Source organism: Trypanosoma theileri, assembly GCF_002087225.1.
Source record: "Trypanosoma theileri isolate Edinburgh chromosome Unknown TM35_Tth_11_V1, whole genome shotgun sequence".
In the NCBI taxonomy this organism is placed as follows: domain Eukaryota; phylum Euglenozoa; class Kinetoplastea; order Trypanosomatida; family Trypanosomatidae; genus Trypanosoma; species Trypanosoma theileri.
In genome coordinates this window covers 511,906-529,737 of record NW_021639853.1, presented here as the reverse complement: position 1 = coordinate 529,737, position 17,832 = coordinate 511,906, and the positions used below count along the sequence as shown (strand labels likewise).

The 17,832-nt window shown below is 41.5% G+C and overlaps 8 protein-coding genes across 8 annotated transcripts; all 8 read right to left on the bottom strand.

Moving 5' to 3' along the window:
- Positions 1-320: 320 nt before the first annotated feature.
- TM35_000113280 (calmodulin-like protein containing EF hand) lies at positions 321-1,655 on the bottom strand (the record flags this gene model as incomplete). Its single annotated transcript, XM_029025037.1, has 1 exon — positions 321-1,655. One exon carries the CDS (start codon positions 1,653-1,655, stop codon positions 321-323), a length of 1,335 nt encoding a protein of 444 aa, XP_028883860.1.
- Positions 1,656-2,903: 1,248 nt separating this feature from the next.
- On the bottom strand, positions 2,904-4,799 carry TM35_000113270 (putative p450 reductase; the record flags this gene model as incomplete). Its single annotated transcript, XM_029025036.1, has 1 exon — positions 2,904-4,799. The coding sequence occupies one exon, from the start codon at positions 4,797-4,799 to the stop codon at positions 2,904-2,906; it is 1,896 nt and encodes a 631-aa protein (XP_028883859.1).
- Positions 4,800-5,133: 334 nt separating this feature from the next.
- Positions 5,134-6,714, bottom strand: TM35_000113260 (uncharacterized protein; the record flags this gene model as incomplete). Its single annotated transcript, XM_029025035.1, has 1 exon — positions 5,134-6,714. One exon carries the CDS (start codon positions 6,712-6,714, stop codon positions 5,134-5,136), a length of 1,581 nt encoding a protein of 526 aa, XP_028883858.1.
- Positions 6,715-7,235: 521 nt separating this feature from the next.
- On the bottom strand, positions 7,236-8,165 carry TM35_000113250 (surface protease GP63; the record flags this gene model as incomplete). The annotated part of the gene is made up of 1 exon (XM_029025034.1): positions 7,236-8,165. One exon carries the CDS (start codon positions 8,163-8,165, stop codon positions 7,236-7,238), a length of 930 nt encoding a protein of 309 aa, XP_028883857.1.
- A 70-nt stretch (positions 8,166-8,235) lies between these two features.
- Positions 8,236-10,014, bottom strand: TM35_000113240 (surface protease GP63; the record flags this gene model as incomplete). Its single annotated transcript, XM_029025033.1, has 1 exon — positions 8,236-10,014. The coding sequence occupies one exon, from the start codon at positions 10,012-10,014 to the stop codon at positions 8,236-8,238; it is 1,779 nt and encodes a 592-aa protein (XP_028883856.1).
- A 930-nt stretch (positions 10,015-10,944) lies between these two features.
- TM35_000113230 (uncharacterized protein) lies at positions 10,945-12,957 on the bottom strand (the record flags this gene model as incomplete). Its single annotated transcript, XM_029025032.1, has 1 exon — positions 10,945-12,957. The coding sequence occupies one exon, from the start codon at positions 12,955-12,957 to the stop codon at positions 10,945-10,947; it is 2,013 nt and encodes a 670-aa protein (XP_028883855.1).
- Positions 12,958-13,585: 628 nt separating this feature from the next.
- On the bottom strand, positions 13,586-15,223 carry TM35_000113220 (uncharacterized protein; the record flags this gene model as incomplete). The annotated part of the gene is made up of 1 exon (XM_029025031.1): positions 13,586-15,223. One exon carries the CDS (start codon positions 15,221-15,223, stop codon positions 13,586-13,588), a length of 1,638 nt encoding a protein of 545 aa, XP_028883854.1.
- Positions 15,224-15,353: 130 nt separating this feature from the next.
- TM35_000113210 (putative glucose-regulated protein 78) lies at positions 15,354-16,532 on the bottom strand (the record flags this gene model as incomplete). The annotated part of the gene is made up of 1 exon (XM_029025030.1): positions 15,354-16,532. One exon carries the CDS (start codon positions 16,530-16,532, stop codon positions 15,354-15,356), a length of 1,179 nt encoding a protein of 392 aa, XP_028883853.1.
- Positions 16,533-17,832: the final 1,300 nt, after the last annotated feature.

Sequence of the window (17,832 nt, the reverse complement as noted above, 5' to 3'; positions counted from 1 at the left end):
CACTGCAGTCGTAGTGTTCCTGTGTCTTTTTCTTAGTCATATCGGATTTCACCACCACTCGTTTCACACCACGCACTTCGATGGTGGTGATCATCTCAAGACTCTTCATCCGCTCGTAGTCGAAGCCAAGTGCGTGTGCAATAAGGTGGGCAGCCTGGCGAACGTTGGGTCGANTTTTTTTTTTATTATTTTATTCTCATATTTGGGTACACATTTTCTATTCCACCTACTTGGGACAACAGTACCATTGACTTCACTTAAACTATTATTATTATTTCTTTTTCTTTTCTTCTTCTCTCTTTTCTTTCCCTTGATTTTTTCTAGTCACGCGGCCCGTAGCGATCAACAGAACTTTTAGCTTGTAAATGATCTGGCATCGCACTCGGTGTTCGCCGCCGGCGTTCTTCTGCTAAACGTTCATAATCAATCTCCTCTTGGTGAAGTTTTTGTCTATACTTAAATACACTAACTTCCTTGTCGAGGAGTTTCTGTTCTTGCATACGATAATCTGGATTGGACAATCTTCTCATCTCATCTGCCTCATTCTCAAGTCGAGCTTTCTTTTCCTGTTCTCTCTCTAATTGTTTCTTTATGGCTTCTAGACGTTCTTCTAAAGCTCTCTTTTGCATTTGAAGATCATCCACAGTGGAATTGGCATTATGATATTCCCGTTCAAGAGTCTTTTGTCGCTCTTGGTTTTTCCAACGTGAATAGGCGATGTTAATTGCTTGCGCAAAATCACGTGCATAACTATGAAAGTCATGAAATGACATAATTAGTTCTCCACGTTTTTCTTTTGCGAAGGAACGGTGTAAATCCTCAACGACATCCGGTGGAAATTGAATCTGACAGGCATGAAATATACTTTGAAAATCACGCACAGTTAAATACCCTTTATGTGTTGGATCACCAATACCAAAAACAGTATCTATTTGATCCTGAATGAGAGGCCCTGTGTAGGATTCCGCAAAACCATTATGTGTTTGATCTCTAGATGGACCTAAAGGACCACCATTTGGAGAACCAAAATGATTTTCTGTGCGTCGCATTAATAATGATGATGATGGTGGTGGTGGTGTGTGAGAGATTCCATTCGAATGAATATTATCACCACCTTGTGTAGTTGACGATATGGATAATAATGGATGATCTTGATATTTTTTCTCTTCTTGTCCTTGTCCTTGTCCTTGTGGTAGTAATGGTGGGGGTGATGAGAGTGATGATGGTTGCTGTGTACCTCTTTCACTAGAGTTTCTTCCCAATCCCTTCCCTGCAGTTTGTCGAGATGGAAAGTACAAACTATTACGTGGGGCCGGTATTTCTCGCTGCACAGATATATCTGCCTTTGTGGCATTCTTGCGAAATACATACAATTGATCATATGCACGTAATTGTCGTACATCTTTAAGTTCGGACCACGTCTGTTTATCATCCTCATACCGTTGCACACGACTGAGTGTAAACGGCTCGGAGGGACGAGTTTTACCGTTTTGTATTGTAGTATCCTGATGCCGAATGGCGTTCTCTTCACCGCGAAAGACATCTTCGAGAGTTTTGTGTAAATCGTGAAGTGAGGCCGGCGGTTCATCGAAGGGCAACTCCACGTTAATTTTAACCCCGCGGATGTCTGTGCACGCCAGTACAGGGAATACCATTTTCTCTACCGCCCACCTCTTTTTCTTTTCTTTTCTTCTCTATTGTATGTATATCTATATATATATGTATGGAATTTGTTATCCTCTGTGGTTATCTATATCAGAGTACGTTGCTTTTCTTTTTTCAGTGTTATTCATTGTTGGTGTTGTTGTTTGTTTTCCAGGTACAAAGTGACGCAAAGGATACAAAGACATAAAAACAAGTTAATGTTATATGAAAAGAAAAGAAAAAAAAGTGTAAAAAAAGAAAACGAGAGAGAAACCAAAACAAACGAAAAAAAAAGATACATTGAATATATATATATATTTCTTTTTAGATTTCCTCCACTCCCCCTATCAAAAATAACCATCACCTAATTCATGGAGTCTTGTGAATACAATGGTTCACATGCTGCGCATGTGTAAATGTATGTGAGAGAAAAAGTAGTTGCTGGAATAATAAAACTCTTCTGCAGGTTGGCATCCCCATATGAAATAACTTGGTACACCTGATTCTTTTCCTTTTTTTTTTATTATTTATACTTGATAAATAAAAAAAAAAAAGGCCTTTATTATTTTATTATTATTATTCTTTTTCCTTCTTTACAGAAATAAATACTAATGGAGTAGATGCCAACACAACGCACTTCGTGTACGAATGTACAGAAGCAACGAAGAGCATAAATCCCTGCTGATAATTTTTTTAATTTTTCCATCACAGACGCAGAAGAAAGAAAAAAAGAAAGACATACAGGTCACCATCACTACAGAGAAAAAAGAACGACAACAACAAAAAAAAAAAAAAACACCCATGTGTATATGTACATCGTGCATGATCACATAAAAGTGTCTCTACTACTATCTAAGAGTAGTTATAACTACCTTCCCACCTCCCACTCCCAATCCCATCAGATTATGTCCACTTTTATTTCTTTTATTTCTCAACCTCTTTTCCCCCCTCTTTTTTTTTTTTTCTTTTAAGCAAAAATTAGGAGGCTTTTTTCATTGATTTGCATTTTGCGCACCACCACTAATTTGCTCTCGTCATTCCCTTTGAATCTATATACTCCCATCTTTTTTTTCTTTCTTTAAATACTTTCCTTTCCATTTTTTATATCATTGTGTGTGTGTGTTTTTTTTTCTTTTTTTCTTTTTCTTCAAATGTTTTTTTTTTTTTTTTTTTTTTACCTTTTCCTTCTCTTTCTTTCTTTAATTCTTTCTCTCTATCTCTCTCTCTCTCTCACAACACCACTCTAATTTACAGAGTTGCTATGATGCGGACCAGACATCCTTCAAGTATCTCTCTTCATCTGCGAGTTTTGTAAGGTAAGTTGTTGCCTCATCCTCACTCATGGATCCCTTCTCCTGGAGAATTTGTATTAGCGTCTTTTCCACATCTTTGGCCATGTGTTTGGCGTCACCACACAAATAGAGATTTCCACCATCCTGAAGAATTTCCCAAATTTCATCTGCACGCACTTTTATACGATCTTGCACATAAACTTTTTCGGTTTGTTCTCGACTATAGGCAACATCCAAAACGGTTAAAGTACCGTTTTTCAAACATTCGTTCATAAAATCTGCATAAATATGATCCTCATCCTTCTTTCTACAACCAAAAAAGAGCATGGCTTTTCCAAGTTGATTTCCTTTCGCTTTCCATGCGTTACGGCGATGCAAAAAACCAATTAAAGGTGCCACACCTGTTCCTGGACCAATCATTATAAGTGGTCTTTCCTTCGCTCGAAGTGGTAAATGAAACTTTGATTTACGTACAAAAACGGGAATCTTTTCACCTATTTTAACATCTTTCAACATTCCTGTACAAAGTCCACCGTTCACAATGGCCACTGTAATATTTAATTGTTCAGGATGTGAAAGCAAATCTGAAGAAATTGAAAAATAACGTGGTGTAATACGTGGCATCATTTCAAGAAAAACTTCAATAGGAATAGATGCTGAGCTAAACTTTCGCAAAAAACCGTATACGTTACGTAACTTAGAGGCAAGTTTAGTAAATTCTTTTGCAGATTCTGGATCCACACGTAAAAGACGTAGAAGCTCTTCTTTATCTTCTGTTTTTGTACAATAATGAGCAAAGGCACGTAAAGTTGATTTTTTTGGTTGTCCAGCAATATCAATATACCATGTGAGTGCTGTTTGAATTGTAACACGAGCTGGAAAAACATTTTTACCTGTTTTTTTATCTTGTAAGGAAAATACTTGCTGTGCTTCCTCCTCACTTACACCCAGTAAAGTAAGATAATCTCGTACCAATGCCTCTGGATTGCGTGGGAGGACGCCCAAATGATCACCTCCCTGGTATGAAATAATAGTTCCCCTGAGATCCAACTCTATACAGCGTGTGCTACGTTCCTTTGTGTGTTGGAGTAGCTCCGTATTCCCCTGCACGGCGACCCACGCTGGTAGTCGCTGTGTTGGTTCGAGAACCGATGCGAGGCGCGGGAAGGGGAGCGGCTCCGCCTCACTGGCGTCCCAGCGGCGCAGGCGACACTCCGGCACGATGGGCTCCTCGCCGGGGACGCGGAGGGTAATGTCGAGGGCGCGGCCCACCGCCGGCCACAAGTCGCGCCGCCACTCGTCGAAGGCGGCCTCGAGCTCCGAGCCGGCGTCGCCCAGCCCGAGGCCGTAGACCCGCCGGGCCCCCAGCGCCGCCAGCCGCCGGTCCACCGCCACCCCCTCCTCGCAGAAGTAGCGGTACTGCCGGTCGCCAAGGCCAAAGACGGCGTACTGCACATGGCGGAGCTCCTCGTCCGGTGTGCGGGCCTCGTCCATCAGCCAATCGTGGAAGTCTTTCATCGAGTCTGTAGGCTCACCCTCACCATAGGTGGCGCACACAATAATAACAAGTCGCTCATACTCGATATTATACGCCTCGTAGTTCTCTACATCAATGACATTTATGGGAATACCAAGACGTGCACCCTCACGTGCTAGTGTCTTGGCAAACATCTCAGCCGTACCTGTTTGGGAACCAAACAAAACAGTTACTTCCTTTTTCTCCTGTGACGAGGGTAATGAATTTGGGGTGACAGTGGTCCCATTTTGTGCTTTCGTAGATGCGGAAGTTTTGCCACCGAAAATACCAGAAAACCAAGCCACAGCAACTGCAATTATAATAGTCAAAATGAGGTAAGGTAACATCTTAAGTGATGGAAACACAAAGAACTATAATTAATGAAGAAAAAAAAAAGAAATAGAATTAAAAATAAAATAAGTGTGTTGACCTTCCTATTACAGAAATACAAGGAAAATAGAAATTAAGGTTACGCTGCAGCGCATATATCCAAAAGAAAAACGAAAAACAAAAAAAAATCATGTCAATTTCTTACTCGGTTAAGAAATGCCATTCAATAACTGATACTTTCGGTAGTAAAGCAAAGAGTTCAAGAAGGACATGGAAGTCCTTCAAGAAAATACAATATATATGTATATGTATACCAAAAATAAAAAAAAAACAGCAAAATTTCTTTTACTACTAGTTGTTAGAAAGAGTGGAAGTGTTTTCATCTGGTTTAGTTAATATACGAAGTATCAATGGCTGATTCTTTGCCTTTCGATCAGAGTTCTTTTTATCCCTTCGCTCACGTCGTCTTTGCCTTTCTCTAACTTTATCTATGCGAGGGGATGAAGAATCCTCTCTATTAATACCTGCATTCACAGTTTTTGGTAGGCGTGACGCATGAAGAGAGTCATCCTCACGGCAAGGATCCACATATTTTTTTTCTAATATAATATTGCCAATAACTTTTTCATCAGGAAAACTTTTGATCGGTTCTTCGTTTTTATCTACATTATCCCCTCTCCTTGAGAATAAGTGACGTACAGATCGATCCTCTTGTCTATTCTTTCTATGCCGTTGATTCTTCTTATGCAATTGTTGATCCTTAACTTCATTCGTGTTACTCGGTTTAGATTGATATTTTTCTTCTCTTTCCCAACGTTTTCGCCGCCTCTCTTCTGGTTTATTCTCATTTTTTGTACACACATCTTTTTCTCTGCGTCGCCTTTCTTTTCTAGTCACATTTATAATATCTTCTTTTTTCTTATCACCACGTTTCTTACGGTGGTCTCTTCTCTTGTCCATTATATCCCCTTTACAATCATCAGCTAACTTTTCCACTCTATCACAAGATCTTTTCTTTTTTTTCTCCTCCTTTCGTTTTTTCCTTAGATTTTGCATAGATATTTGGTGCATCTTCTCCGACTTCACATCTGCACTCAGCTCTTGTGCATATTGAACACTATCAAATACTTTCCTTTCTTTGCTCCTATTCTTTGATATACCCTTGGTTTCTCGTTTCTTTTCTGCGCCACGAGGCTTACTGTTATCTTTCCTCACCTCCCTTACCCTTGCCCTTTCCCGTCGACTCTGGTACAACAGTTTCAACCCAATTTCTTTTACAGACCTTTTCTTTCTTTCTTTCTTCTGTCTTTCCATTCTTTTAATTTTTCCCAACAAGTCCTGCACAAGAAGAGATATAGATTCTGGTTTCTCTGAGCACTTATCAGCGTATTTTTGCTTATGCTCATCTACTTCTTCTTCTTCTTCTAAATCTTGACTTTCCTTATGTGTTACATTAGACTTTATTTCTTCTGGTTCTGCATTTAACATCGCGCAAAATCGGCGGTAGTCCTCATCCTCTTCAATACTCCCTTGTTGAAATTCTGCTGAGATCTCACGATTTGGTTCTCCATTACCACGTGTCTTGGAGAAAGAAGCTAAATAAACTGGAGACAACTCCACTGCTGATACAGAAGATTCCCTTTCTGGGAAGACTGTGCGACCATCAAAGATATCAGTCACAGCCTGAATCACCCCTTCGCACTCCTCAATTTCACCATCCATTTGTACGGCAAGAACAGCAGTTGAAAGTACTCGTGGGCGGTTGTTTTGTTGTGGGTAACCACTAAGCACATAAGCTTCTTTAATACTTTCGATCACACTCTTCTCACAACTCTTGTGTATTACATCCAATAATGCTTCTATGGTGATATCATATGGCAAGTGTCGAATAAGGAGACGTATGGGCTGCCGGATACCAATTTGTGGAGCCATCTGATATATATATATATATATATATATATATATATATATATATATATATATNAAAAGTATGTGGCCCACCTATATGGGTCAAAAGTTGCCGTCATATGTTTTTTCCCAAACATGTATTTTTGCCCTATTCCCCATACGCAAAGAAATGACCCTATTGCAGAGGGCCAAAGCAAATAAAAAAGAAAAGAGTATTATCATTCCACACAAGTTTGCCAAATGCGGCCAACGTTGTTAGCAAAAAAAAGGAAAGAAAAATTTCACTTTACCAGTTCAGTTACAAATGAAGAAATGGACTGCAAACAATCCCAGTAAGCAAGCATTATTTTTACCGGAAAAAAAGAGCCCCATGCATGCAAGCGTAGCAATGTATGCCCATGAGAAGCATCATATAAAGAGGAATCATATTGCATAGTTTGGTGTTGCCGCACACAGACTCCCTCTCTCTGTGTGTTTCGGGTAAGAGGTCCACTGAGAGACACCCATCGGCCTTGCTCGCCACACGTGCATTACAAAAGCACCCCTCACAAAGACACCACCACCACAAGAGTGACGGCCACAAGCAGAGCGTGTAAGAGGGAATGCGCTGCAGAGCTGCCATCCATACCAACCCGGTGGGCAATGTCACTCTGGTTATGAGAGACGAGTGCTGTGACCGTCTCTCCCATCACCTGTTCCTGTACCACACTTTCCTGCACTTCTGCAGACGAAGAAGAAGATGAAGAAGAAGAAGAATTACCAACAGCAACAACGGGCGTAGTACTGCTGTTCCCGGGTACTTGAGTGGCTGGAGTCGGTTTACGATCAGATGGTTTAACAAGTGGACGAAGACTGCTGCCGTTGGAGGCAATGGTGCACACTTCAGTGTAATTGGGGCAGTAGATTGTCTTGAACTTCAATGACGCGGAAGAAGAGCTTACTGTTATATTACCTCCTTCAGGACATTCTTCCCAATCTGTAGCCTGGTCTGCGCTGGTACTGTACTTCACCTTCACTGTACGATTGCTTTCATCACACAACACCTGTGCGCACACTCCGTTCATTTTTTCGATCCCTTTTTCACGCTCTATCTCATAATCCTCTGTTGTCAAGCACATCGAGCTTCCATCCGTCAAGAATCCAGGAAAATTGGCATTCCCAAGGTCAGTGCAGGCAAATGAATGAAAGCCATTTTCAACATAAAGTGGTTGAATAAGAACGGGACAAGATCCTCTTGAGTCCCTATTGTAATAATGGGGGTCACTCTCATTGAAGCAAAACGCAAGTCCAAAATGACCAGTTGAACACCGTAGCCTTTGTTCTCCAGTACAGAATGCATCAGGGTAATTGGAGACGCCGATCTCTGTGAGGCAACCCTTTTGAATAAAATCACATCCAGACTTGTTGCCCCAACTCATCGGCTCCTCCATTCCCCAGTTGGCAGAATAATATTTCATGTCATCGAAAGCCGCCATCNCATGGTAGTGGGACCAATGAGGTACCCATATTTCAGCATTGTGGCGTGGGTGTGCATCCAGTCCTTCCTCAGCAAGACAGCACCACAGCAAGAACCATGGTGACAATCATGATGGGAAAAGAGTAAACTGCAGAAAAAGCGTTATCTTTAGCAAGTTCAGTTAAAATCCCTGTGCTGTTCTGCATATTGTTAATTTGAGCTTGATTCACAACCCCTGGATATTTTGACGGATCATTGGTGTTTGCATTATCTTTTCCATTTATTAAGGTCGCACCTACTGCTGATGGTTGATGTGGGTTAACAAATGGAACAAGACTGCTGCCATTTAATGCGATGGTACACACCTCATCGTACTTGGGGCACTTGATCTTACCACCGCTTTGGAACGCAGAGGATTCGACATCGATTGAGGTGCCTTCGGGACATTCCTTAAATGTGTCGCTACCCTTGTACTGTACACTCACTGTACGTCTGCGTTCATCACACGACACCCGCGCACACACACCGGACAGGCTCTCAACACTCTCCCCAGCATTTTGCACCTGCAGTCCCTCACCATCCAGGCACCACGAGTCAGGGCCCATCAGCGATCCAGGAAGGGCGTTGGTCTCAGCCCCAGTACAATAAGTATAGGTCTTTACGTTATCGTTGCCCTTAACAAAACTCCCAATCACATGACAGACATCATTAGGACCTTGATATTCCCTTTGTTGGCCCCGATACCACATACCGTACGCAGTGCGGTCCGACGTGCATCGCAAAGCAGTAGTGTCATTGCAGAATTGTTCAGAATAGTGCTTCTCGTTTTCAGTGCAAGTTTCCTTGAGGAAGTTACAGCCGCCCTTGTGGCCCCAGCTCATTGGCTCCTCCATTCCCCAGTTTGCCCTGTAGTACCCCAGACCCTCAAATGTTGACATTGTCAGTGCTGTATAGTAGCCGGCACCAGATTCTCTTGGCGCTGCCATCAATTCGTCCTTCGCCACACGTTGCAACCAGTGAGCCTCATCCCTTAGTGTCAGCTCCACACCCTCCAGATCAGGGCAATCGTAGTGTTCCTGCGCCTTCTTTTTCGTCAACTCGGAACTCACCACCGTACGATTATTGCCGCGAATTATGACATGGGACAACATGTTCTTCTCACCCATATCAATAACATTGAATCCCAGTGCGTGTGCCATCTCGTGCGCAGCACGACGAACGTTCAATCGCAGGCCACCGTATAAAGAGGGAATGAAATTCATGACCCCAACGATTGGGCGACCTGACGATTCTTCTGTTGCACATGTGAGACCAAACGTATAATGCCACGGTACGGCAGCTACGTAGAACACAAAGTCAGCGTCAACACCTTCAGTGCGGTGCTCTTCGGGTACAGTGAAATTCTCACAGTAGTCTCCCTCAAGTTCGGGCACGATTATTTTGCCTTTATGGGGTTGTACACGCAGTCGTTCCTCATGCAGTTTGATGGCAGCGGGAATAATCTCATTGATGTATTCTCTGTGCCTTTCATCGTTGAGGTCATCTGCTTCAAAACATTTAACCACATTCCCGAAAAAAGAAACGATCTTTTGGTTAACTTCCGTACAGTACTTCGATTTGTCCTCCAAGTCCCTCGTGAACGCCTTAATGCGGATTGGCTCCCATTTTTCATTCTCCTGTGTGGCGACGGTGTACGCCTGCATACCACTCTGTCCCTTGCGGGGCAACTCCCGCACAACACCAGTCGATGGTGCGTCGCCGCCGTCCTTCTGCGCAACACACACACTGGCGCAGCACAGAAACAACAGCAGTAGGAGGAGCAGTGGTCGGCGCCACAGAAACAGCAGGGAGTGAGGTGTCTTATTCATGACCGGGAGGTTTTTGTAGCCGGTGTGGAGTAGAGTTGCGTAAAACAATCTATAGAAGTAAACGCAAAAAAAGATAAGTATAGTGAAGTCTTATATATATTTTGAAGAGTTAGTAGGATATGTATTAGCTAGGCAGAGTAAATGACAACAACAACAATAACAAAAAAAAACTGTGGGAAACAAATATAGGTGTTTATTTGTAAGCCGTGTTTATGCGAAGAAAAAGTAATTAACTAGCATAAAGGAATCCCTCAACGGAGCCCTTTTATCCTTTTAATGAATGAAAGCAACTTCTCACAATATCCTTGTAGGGGTGATCTTTTTCCAAGTATTGCAGTCATTTTGCACATGGTGTACTAGCTGTTTTTCTGTCATAACAGAAGAATGATATTTGTATTTCGCCTACAAATCCCATCACACATAAAGGGAGAAAATGCATTAATAATTTTGGAGTATGTGTGGTCTGATATAGCAAATACAAGACGTCATACAATTGATACTCCAAATTGCACGAAGGGGAATAAGAATAGAATATGGACATACTCAAATACAAATATAATACAGATCCCTATTTTTTTTTTTTCTCTTTTTCGTCTATCTAATGAGTTGTACTCGCCTCCTTCTGAGCGTGCAAAAAAAAAAAAAAAAAAAAACAGAGTTGGTTCACCTACAGGGAATCTCACATAGGACGTTCACATAGTCATGTGCTGCTGCCTTTGGTCTTCACACAGCGACAGTCGCCGCAAACACAGTTAACCTGATGATTTTTTTTTTTTTGGATTAATCAATGAAACACCAACGCATCACCCAACAAAAACAACAAACAAGAAGAAGATGAAGGGTATGTAGTGTCAATGTATGCATTCTTTCATTCCAGGGTTTAGTTCAATAGAGTGGAAACAGGGGGTGCCATACTTCAACTTCTCATGGTTACATCATTACCTGTGTAGAAACTCTTTTTTTTCTTTTGTTTTGTTGAAGGTATTCATGAATCGCGTTATTCCTTTCCCGCAGTTCCTTTACATCATCTTCCACTTTCACAGAATTGCAAGCGTTTACCTCCGCCTTGAGATTCTCCACCCGATCCTCCATGCGATGGAGTTCCACGAGAAGTTCCCCACGATGTACAATGGCGTTCATTAGTGCTCGATAGCCCTCCCGCACCCCCACCATACTTCTGTGAAGTTCCCTCCAGACACCTCCAGACTCGGATTGGAGGGCCAATGTGTACACCGCCGCCTCTCGCCGGGCAAAGTCCAGTCGGAGATGCCGTTCTAACGCCTCCATTTCTCTCACACACGCCAAAGTATCCCGGACCACTGTTGTCAGTTGTGTTTGGAGTCCACACGCACTGGATGTCATTTCACCAATGTATCGAAGAAACTGAAGTCTGTCAATGCCGTCAACATGTGGTGAAATATCTTCTTTCCATTTTTGTATATCCTGTCGTTTTGCACGGATGCGTTTCTTTACCTCTTTTACAGCATGACGCATAGATGCTAACTCTTCCTCTTTATAGTTACTAACAGCATGTAATTCCTCTAGCAATTCTGAACGTTTATTCGTTACTTTTTGGAGTTTTACCATTACTTCACTCCTAAAACTTTCTGCTAACTCTATCAACTCATCTATTTCCTTTCGAATTTGATTCTCACTCTCCTTTTCATCACCCATTAAGGTAAGAATCTCTTCTAAACGTTGTGCCTCTTTTTTACTTTGATTCCACACATTTTCCTGTTCCTCCAGATTGTGAGAGAGATTCTGTAGATCATCATCTAAACGTATTTTTTTTGCTTTTAATTCTGAAAAGGTATTTCTGAGAATCCAAAGCTCTTTTTTAGCCTTATTGTAATTACTGAGAATACTCTTCTCATTCTCTGTAAGTGATGTCTTGTCATAATCATTAACATCATCAACATCATTCTTGTGTTTTTCTGCATCTCCGATAAGTATTGTCTGTAAAGCATTGACAGTTTGATCCTTATGATCATATATTGAACTTATATCTGATACTGAGACACCTTCTACTCTAACACCATCTTCTGATGGATTATAGAAGAAGACATCATTTGTAAAAGTAAATGATTGTAAATCATTCAAATTGATTGGTAAAATACTTTCTTTTGGACTCTTAGAATTTAAAGGTATATTAAGTAATGATTTGTCATTATTTATTTTTTTGTTTTTAGTTATGAGTGAATTTTTTAAATTATGATGGATAAAATTATCGTCATAGGTGCGATCTGCGGCACAAGATTCCTGAAAAGAATGAAGAAACACTTCACTAAATTGTAGTTTCCAAAAAGAATTTTTTATTTCTTTTTGTTCTTTGGGAGAAGTAAATGTACACATAGATTCATATTCTTTTTCAATTTGCTTCCAACGTGAAATATTTGAATCTATTTCTTCAGGTCTACAAACACTAACAGTAGAGAAAGGTTTCCATACTGTGGAAACCATCCTGTTTGGATGAATATATGCCTCTTCTCTATTTCTCTTTTCACCATTTAGATTGTAGTTTTGCACTAATGATTGAAATGATAAGAGTGCTTCTCCCATTGGTGAGTTTTTATATTTCTTATCGTTATTATTATTTTGAGTGGCAGCTAGTGTATGAAACTTCCTCACAAGCCAGAGAAGAAGTCGCCTTGTCGTAGTTTCTGCAGGATACATTAAATGTTCATCTTGAATAAAATCACATCCGACTTCCTGCAGTTTCGTCGTTAATATACTCAAATAATGTAAACGAGTGGCGGTATCTGATTCCATCAGTGATATTGGAAACTTCTCGTTTGTGTTTTCTTCATGAATAAAGTGAAGACGTTTCAATGCGGTTATCAACAGTTCATACAGTGAAACTGCAGTAAGCTCTCGGAGAGAAGTTTGTATAGGAACTTGTACACCACAGTGGCGCAGTTGCGCTATCGTTATTTCTGTTTCCATTTATCTTTATTGTGCTACATTCTTTTATTGAATTAATTAAATAAATAAATAAATAAATAATAATAATAAGAAAGAAAAAAGTAGAGATGGTGAGGACACCGTAGGAAATAGATTTATTAAGAGTTCTTATCAAGAGGTTATGATGAAAAAAAAGTATCTAAAGAATAAAAATAATAATTCATAATTAAGAATAATAATAATAATAATAATAATAATAATAATAATAATAATAATAATAATAATCTCCCTTTTTCTTTCAGATGAGGAAAAGTTGAAAGGAATGGGGGGCGGAGGCATCTAAACAGCCCATAACGGACACAAACAAAAAAAAAAAAACAAAGAGAGAGAGAGAGAGAGAAAACACTCTTATTTTCCCTCTCATGTAAGGTTGATCTAAAATCTATTTACAAACAAAAAACAATAACATGGTGAAATACACACAAAAAGATATATATATATATAAATACAATTTGTAATAATTACTCCGTAATTCGTCAAAAGAAAAGAGGAAAAAAAAGGTTCATATATATATANCAACTAATCAGGAAATAAAGTCATCCATTTTCTCCTTCTATAGACGCAGAGGTAAAGCGGGGCAGGAAAAAAAAAAAAAAAATGTGAAAGATAACTAAGATGCAAAGCGCATTCCTCCAATCTCTTCTCCCGTAACAAAAAAATCCCCTATATCATCAATAGGTAAGTCCAACAGGGCATTCATCTCCTCATATCTCTGCGAGTATGCAGGATTTTTAACTGATGGTAACACTTCAACCGAAGAAGGCTGAAGTGAAGATACAGTATCAGTACCTTTATTACAAAGAAAGGTGATTCCTTGCACATTATTTCTATTATTTTCCTTCTCAATATTCTGTTGACCTAATTTGGCATTCCCAAGAGGTAGAGAACTACCTGTAGAATTTTCTTTGCATAAAAGTGGCAGCAATTCAGTCGGATATAGCCATCCATCATGCTCAAAAACAGTAGATGATTCCTTTGAGGGAGAACAATTACCCTTTTGATTATCTAATTCAACTATTCTGTTCCTTTTATTATCATGACATCCTTTGTAAACGTTTTCTTCAGTTTCACTTAATGAACCCTGACTACTCAAATCCCCATCATTTATTGTAAGTTCACTACTACCTGCTCGAAGAGAGGGCCAACTCGATAGTGTAGATGACGTCGAGCTGCATATCTCACTATTATCACTATCAGATACAAGAACCACATCTCCCTCACAAACTCTTTTGTATAATGGTTCATCATCATCTAGGAGTAACTTTGGTCGTACCGTAGACGAGAGTAAACTAGTTGTTCCAGTTAAAAGAGTCGTTTGACTAGTTTTATGTGAGTCTATACAAGAGCGTTTTGTAGCAGTATTTGCTACTCTTGTAGTTTCCACACGGGAACGTTTCACATCTTTAATCTTTTTACCAGGTTCTATTAAACTTGAAAGTTGCGGAGCGGTAGGAATAACAATAGCATGAGAGGAAGATTGTGAAGGGAGTGACGATGCTTCTTTCGACTTGAGGGCTACCTTTATTTTATCCCATATCTGATGTGCGGTTTTACCTGTGTATGTACGACTTCCGTAATGCAACTGACGGCGGCCATTTTTAGTAGACCAGCGATAACCATAAGGCTCTCCATTACTTTGTAATTCCAGAATATTACTTTTCTTCCCTCCACGTCGTACTTTTGTTCCTCTTGATTTGGCATAACTAATACTGTTATTGTTTCTTGTGTTATTTTTATTTTTAACCTTACCTGACCCTTTCCTGCGCGTTGGAGAATTCCGCCTTGTCGCTTTTCGTCCATCTAAGACCTTCTCTCCAGTACCAGCAACTGCAAATGTACAAAGTGCACGAGAGTCCAGTTCTTTGTTATTACAGTTAGTGATTGACCCACCAAAACGCAAATACGAACTTGCCGTAAAATTTCTTTCCTTACTATTATCACCAACAGAAGGTCCCTCACTACCTGTCGCAGAAAAAGGTAGTAAACCACCGGCTTTTCGCAATTCACTCACACGGACAATAGCGCCTCCATACCTTTGTGGTTTCTCAACAATATTTCTTTCAGTATCATCTGATACTGAAAACTCTCCTGTCCTTGACATAACCATACAGTTCTCTCTAATACCATGTGAGATATTATCGCAGACACCTTCCAGACGTGTACTCTTGGCATCAGTCTCTTTTTCAGGTTCACGTCTAAGCAAGACACGAAATCTGCTAGACGGTTTCTCAGATGATGAAAATGACATCAACTTAACCTTCTACAGCTGTACAAAAACACTTATGTAACATCCAAGAACAAAAAAAGGAAAAAAAAAAAAAAACACCATATATTCACAATAAAAATATTAGCAATATCATCGTTCGAAATACACACATTCAAGAATTAAAGACGTCTAGCTTCTCTTCGTCAGCCGCACCTCCCCCAGCCTGGTAGGCCTTCTGGATGATCGGGTTCGTCACACTCTGCAGCTTCTCGCGTGCCTCGTCGTATTCCTCCTTCTCAGCGTTGGGGTTCTCGTCGAGGAATTGGATCGCCTCCTTCACAGCGGCCTCCACGGCGCTCTTGTCATCCGCGCTCAGCTTGCCACCGAGCTTGTCCTTGTCGTTCACTTGGGTGCGCAGCGAATATGCGATGCCCTCCAGCGAATTGCGCGCGTCAACGCGCTCCCGCACCTTGCGGTCCTCCTCCTCGAACTCCGCAGCTTCGCGCACCATGCGCTCGATCTCCTCCTCGCTCAGGCGACCTTTGTCGTTCGTGATGGTGATCTCCTCCTTCTTCCCCGATGACTTGTCCACCGCACTCACCTGCAGGATGCTGTTCTCGTCCACGTCGAACGTAACCTCAATCTGCGGCACACCGCGTGCCGCCGGAGGAATACCAGAGAGCTCAAACTTTCCGAGGAGACGGTTGTCCTTTGTCATCTGCCGCTCACCCTCGAAGACTTGAATCAGCACACCAGGCTGGTTGTCCTGGTACGTCGAGAACACCTGGCTCTTCTTGGTGGGAATCTGCGTGTTGCGTTCGATCAGCTTCGTCATGACACCACCCACTGTCTCAATGCCAAGCGAGAGCGGGATCACGTCCACAAGCACCACACGCCCACCGACTTCGCTCTCGCCGGTCAGCACTGCCGCCTGCACCGCCGCACCGTACGCAACCGCCTCGTCGGGGTTAATACCACGGTTCGGCTCTTTGCCACCAAAGAAGTCTCGAATCAGCTGCTGCACCTTCGGTACGCGGGTCGAGCCACCAACAAGCACAATTTCGTCAATGTCACTCTTCTTCAGCTTGGCGTCCTCCAGCACGCGCTGCACCGGCACCAGCGTCCCCTTGAACAGCTCCATGTTCAGCTCCTCGAACTTCGCGCGCGTTATCTTCTCACTGAAGTCAAAACCCTCTGTAAGACTGTCCACCTCCACGCGCGCCTCAGGGTGTGACGACAACTGTCGCTTTGCCGCCTCGCAAGCCTTGCGCAGACGGGCCAATGCCTTCTGGTCCTTGCTCACGTCAACATTCTTCTTCTTCTTCAGCATGTCCACAAAGTACCGCATCATGTTGTTGTCGAAGTCCTCACCACCAAGGTGTGTGTCACCGTTCGTTGCCACAACCTCGAAGAAGCCCTCGTCGATCGTAAGCAGGGACACATCAAAGGTCCCACCGCCAAGGACAAACACAAGGATGTTCTTCACGAATACAGAACAGAGGGAGACCAAGACTCCTTCGGATAAAGTAACGAAGGACGATTGCACGACGCGTCTTTGCACAGCCTAGTACACTTACAATGATATTAAAAGAAAGTACTTCATATTTCCTCCTAATACCCTCACACAGTAAGAGTCATGGATTCTCAAGAAAACCAGCAAAATAGAAAATTACAGATGAGACATAGAACACATTATCACAGCAATTGCAGCAAACAAAAAAAAAGCAGCATCAGTCTCCTGTCATATTCGCAGGGAGAAATATTATAAAAGACGCAGTTAGAAAATTAAAACTAAAGTATATTAGAGAGCAAGAAAAAAGAAAAATCACTCTTTAGAAAAGGAAATAGAGTAGCCTTTCATTGTAGCAAAAGTTACTTGGTATATAGATTTTTAGGTCCCTTAATCCACCGAAAAGGGAGAGAGAAATGATTCCTGTGGTATATAGTATTAATAAAAGTTAAACTTATATTCTTGAGATGATGCATTTTCTACAGAGCCCAAACTAAAAAAAGACGGAGTGAGAGGGAATAAATATGCATATAACTTTTTTTTTTCTTAATACAGTGATGATGTCCTCAAGAGGAAGCAACTTAATGATTTTTTTTTTCTTTAATAACTTCTCCTTCGCCCCATAACCTCAGAGTTCTTTTAGAAAAGAACAAGCACAGCAACGACAAAGGCGAGAAAAACGAAGGGAAGGAAGGCGACAGCACATCTGCTTTCATCACCGAGGAGACTTCCCGCGTTCCTTCTACCCAAGGCATCACCATATTGTGACACTGATTTATCGTTGGTTGGTATCGGAAAAGAATTGCTGTCCAAGTGGGATGAGGAACAAACATCGGTGTATTTTGGACAGAGAATAGTGCCGCTCGTGAATACTTTGCGCGGCGTTATGTATTCTCCTTCTTTGCACGTGTACCAAGTGTCATCATCGAGGAGTTGCACTCTCAGGATGCCTTTATCACACTGCGTATTGACGCACACATCACCAAGAGAGTGAGTACCCATACGAAGAGAATTGCCTTTCAGACAACGAGAGTTTGGACCAATGCGACTTCCTGGCATGGCACTCGCGTTTCCATTGGTACAACCAGTATTAGAATATTCATGAACAAAAGGGCAGAAGTCTGCCAAAGGCCCAACACCA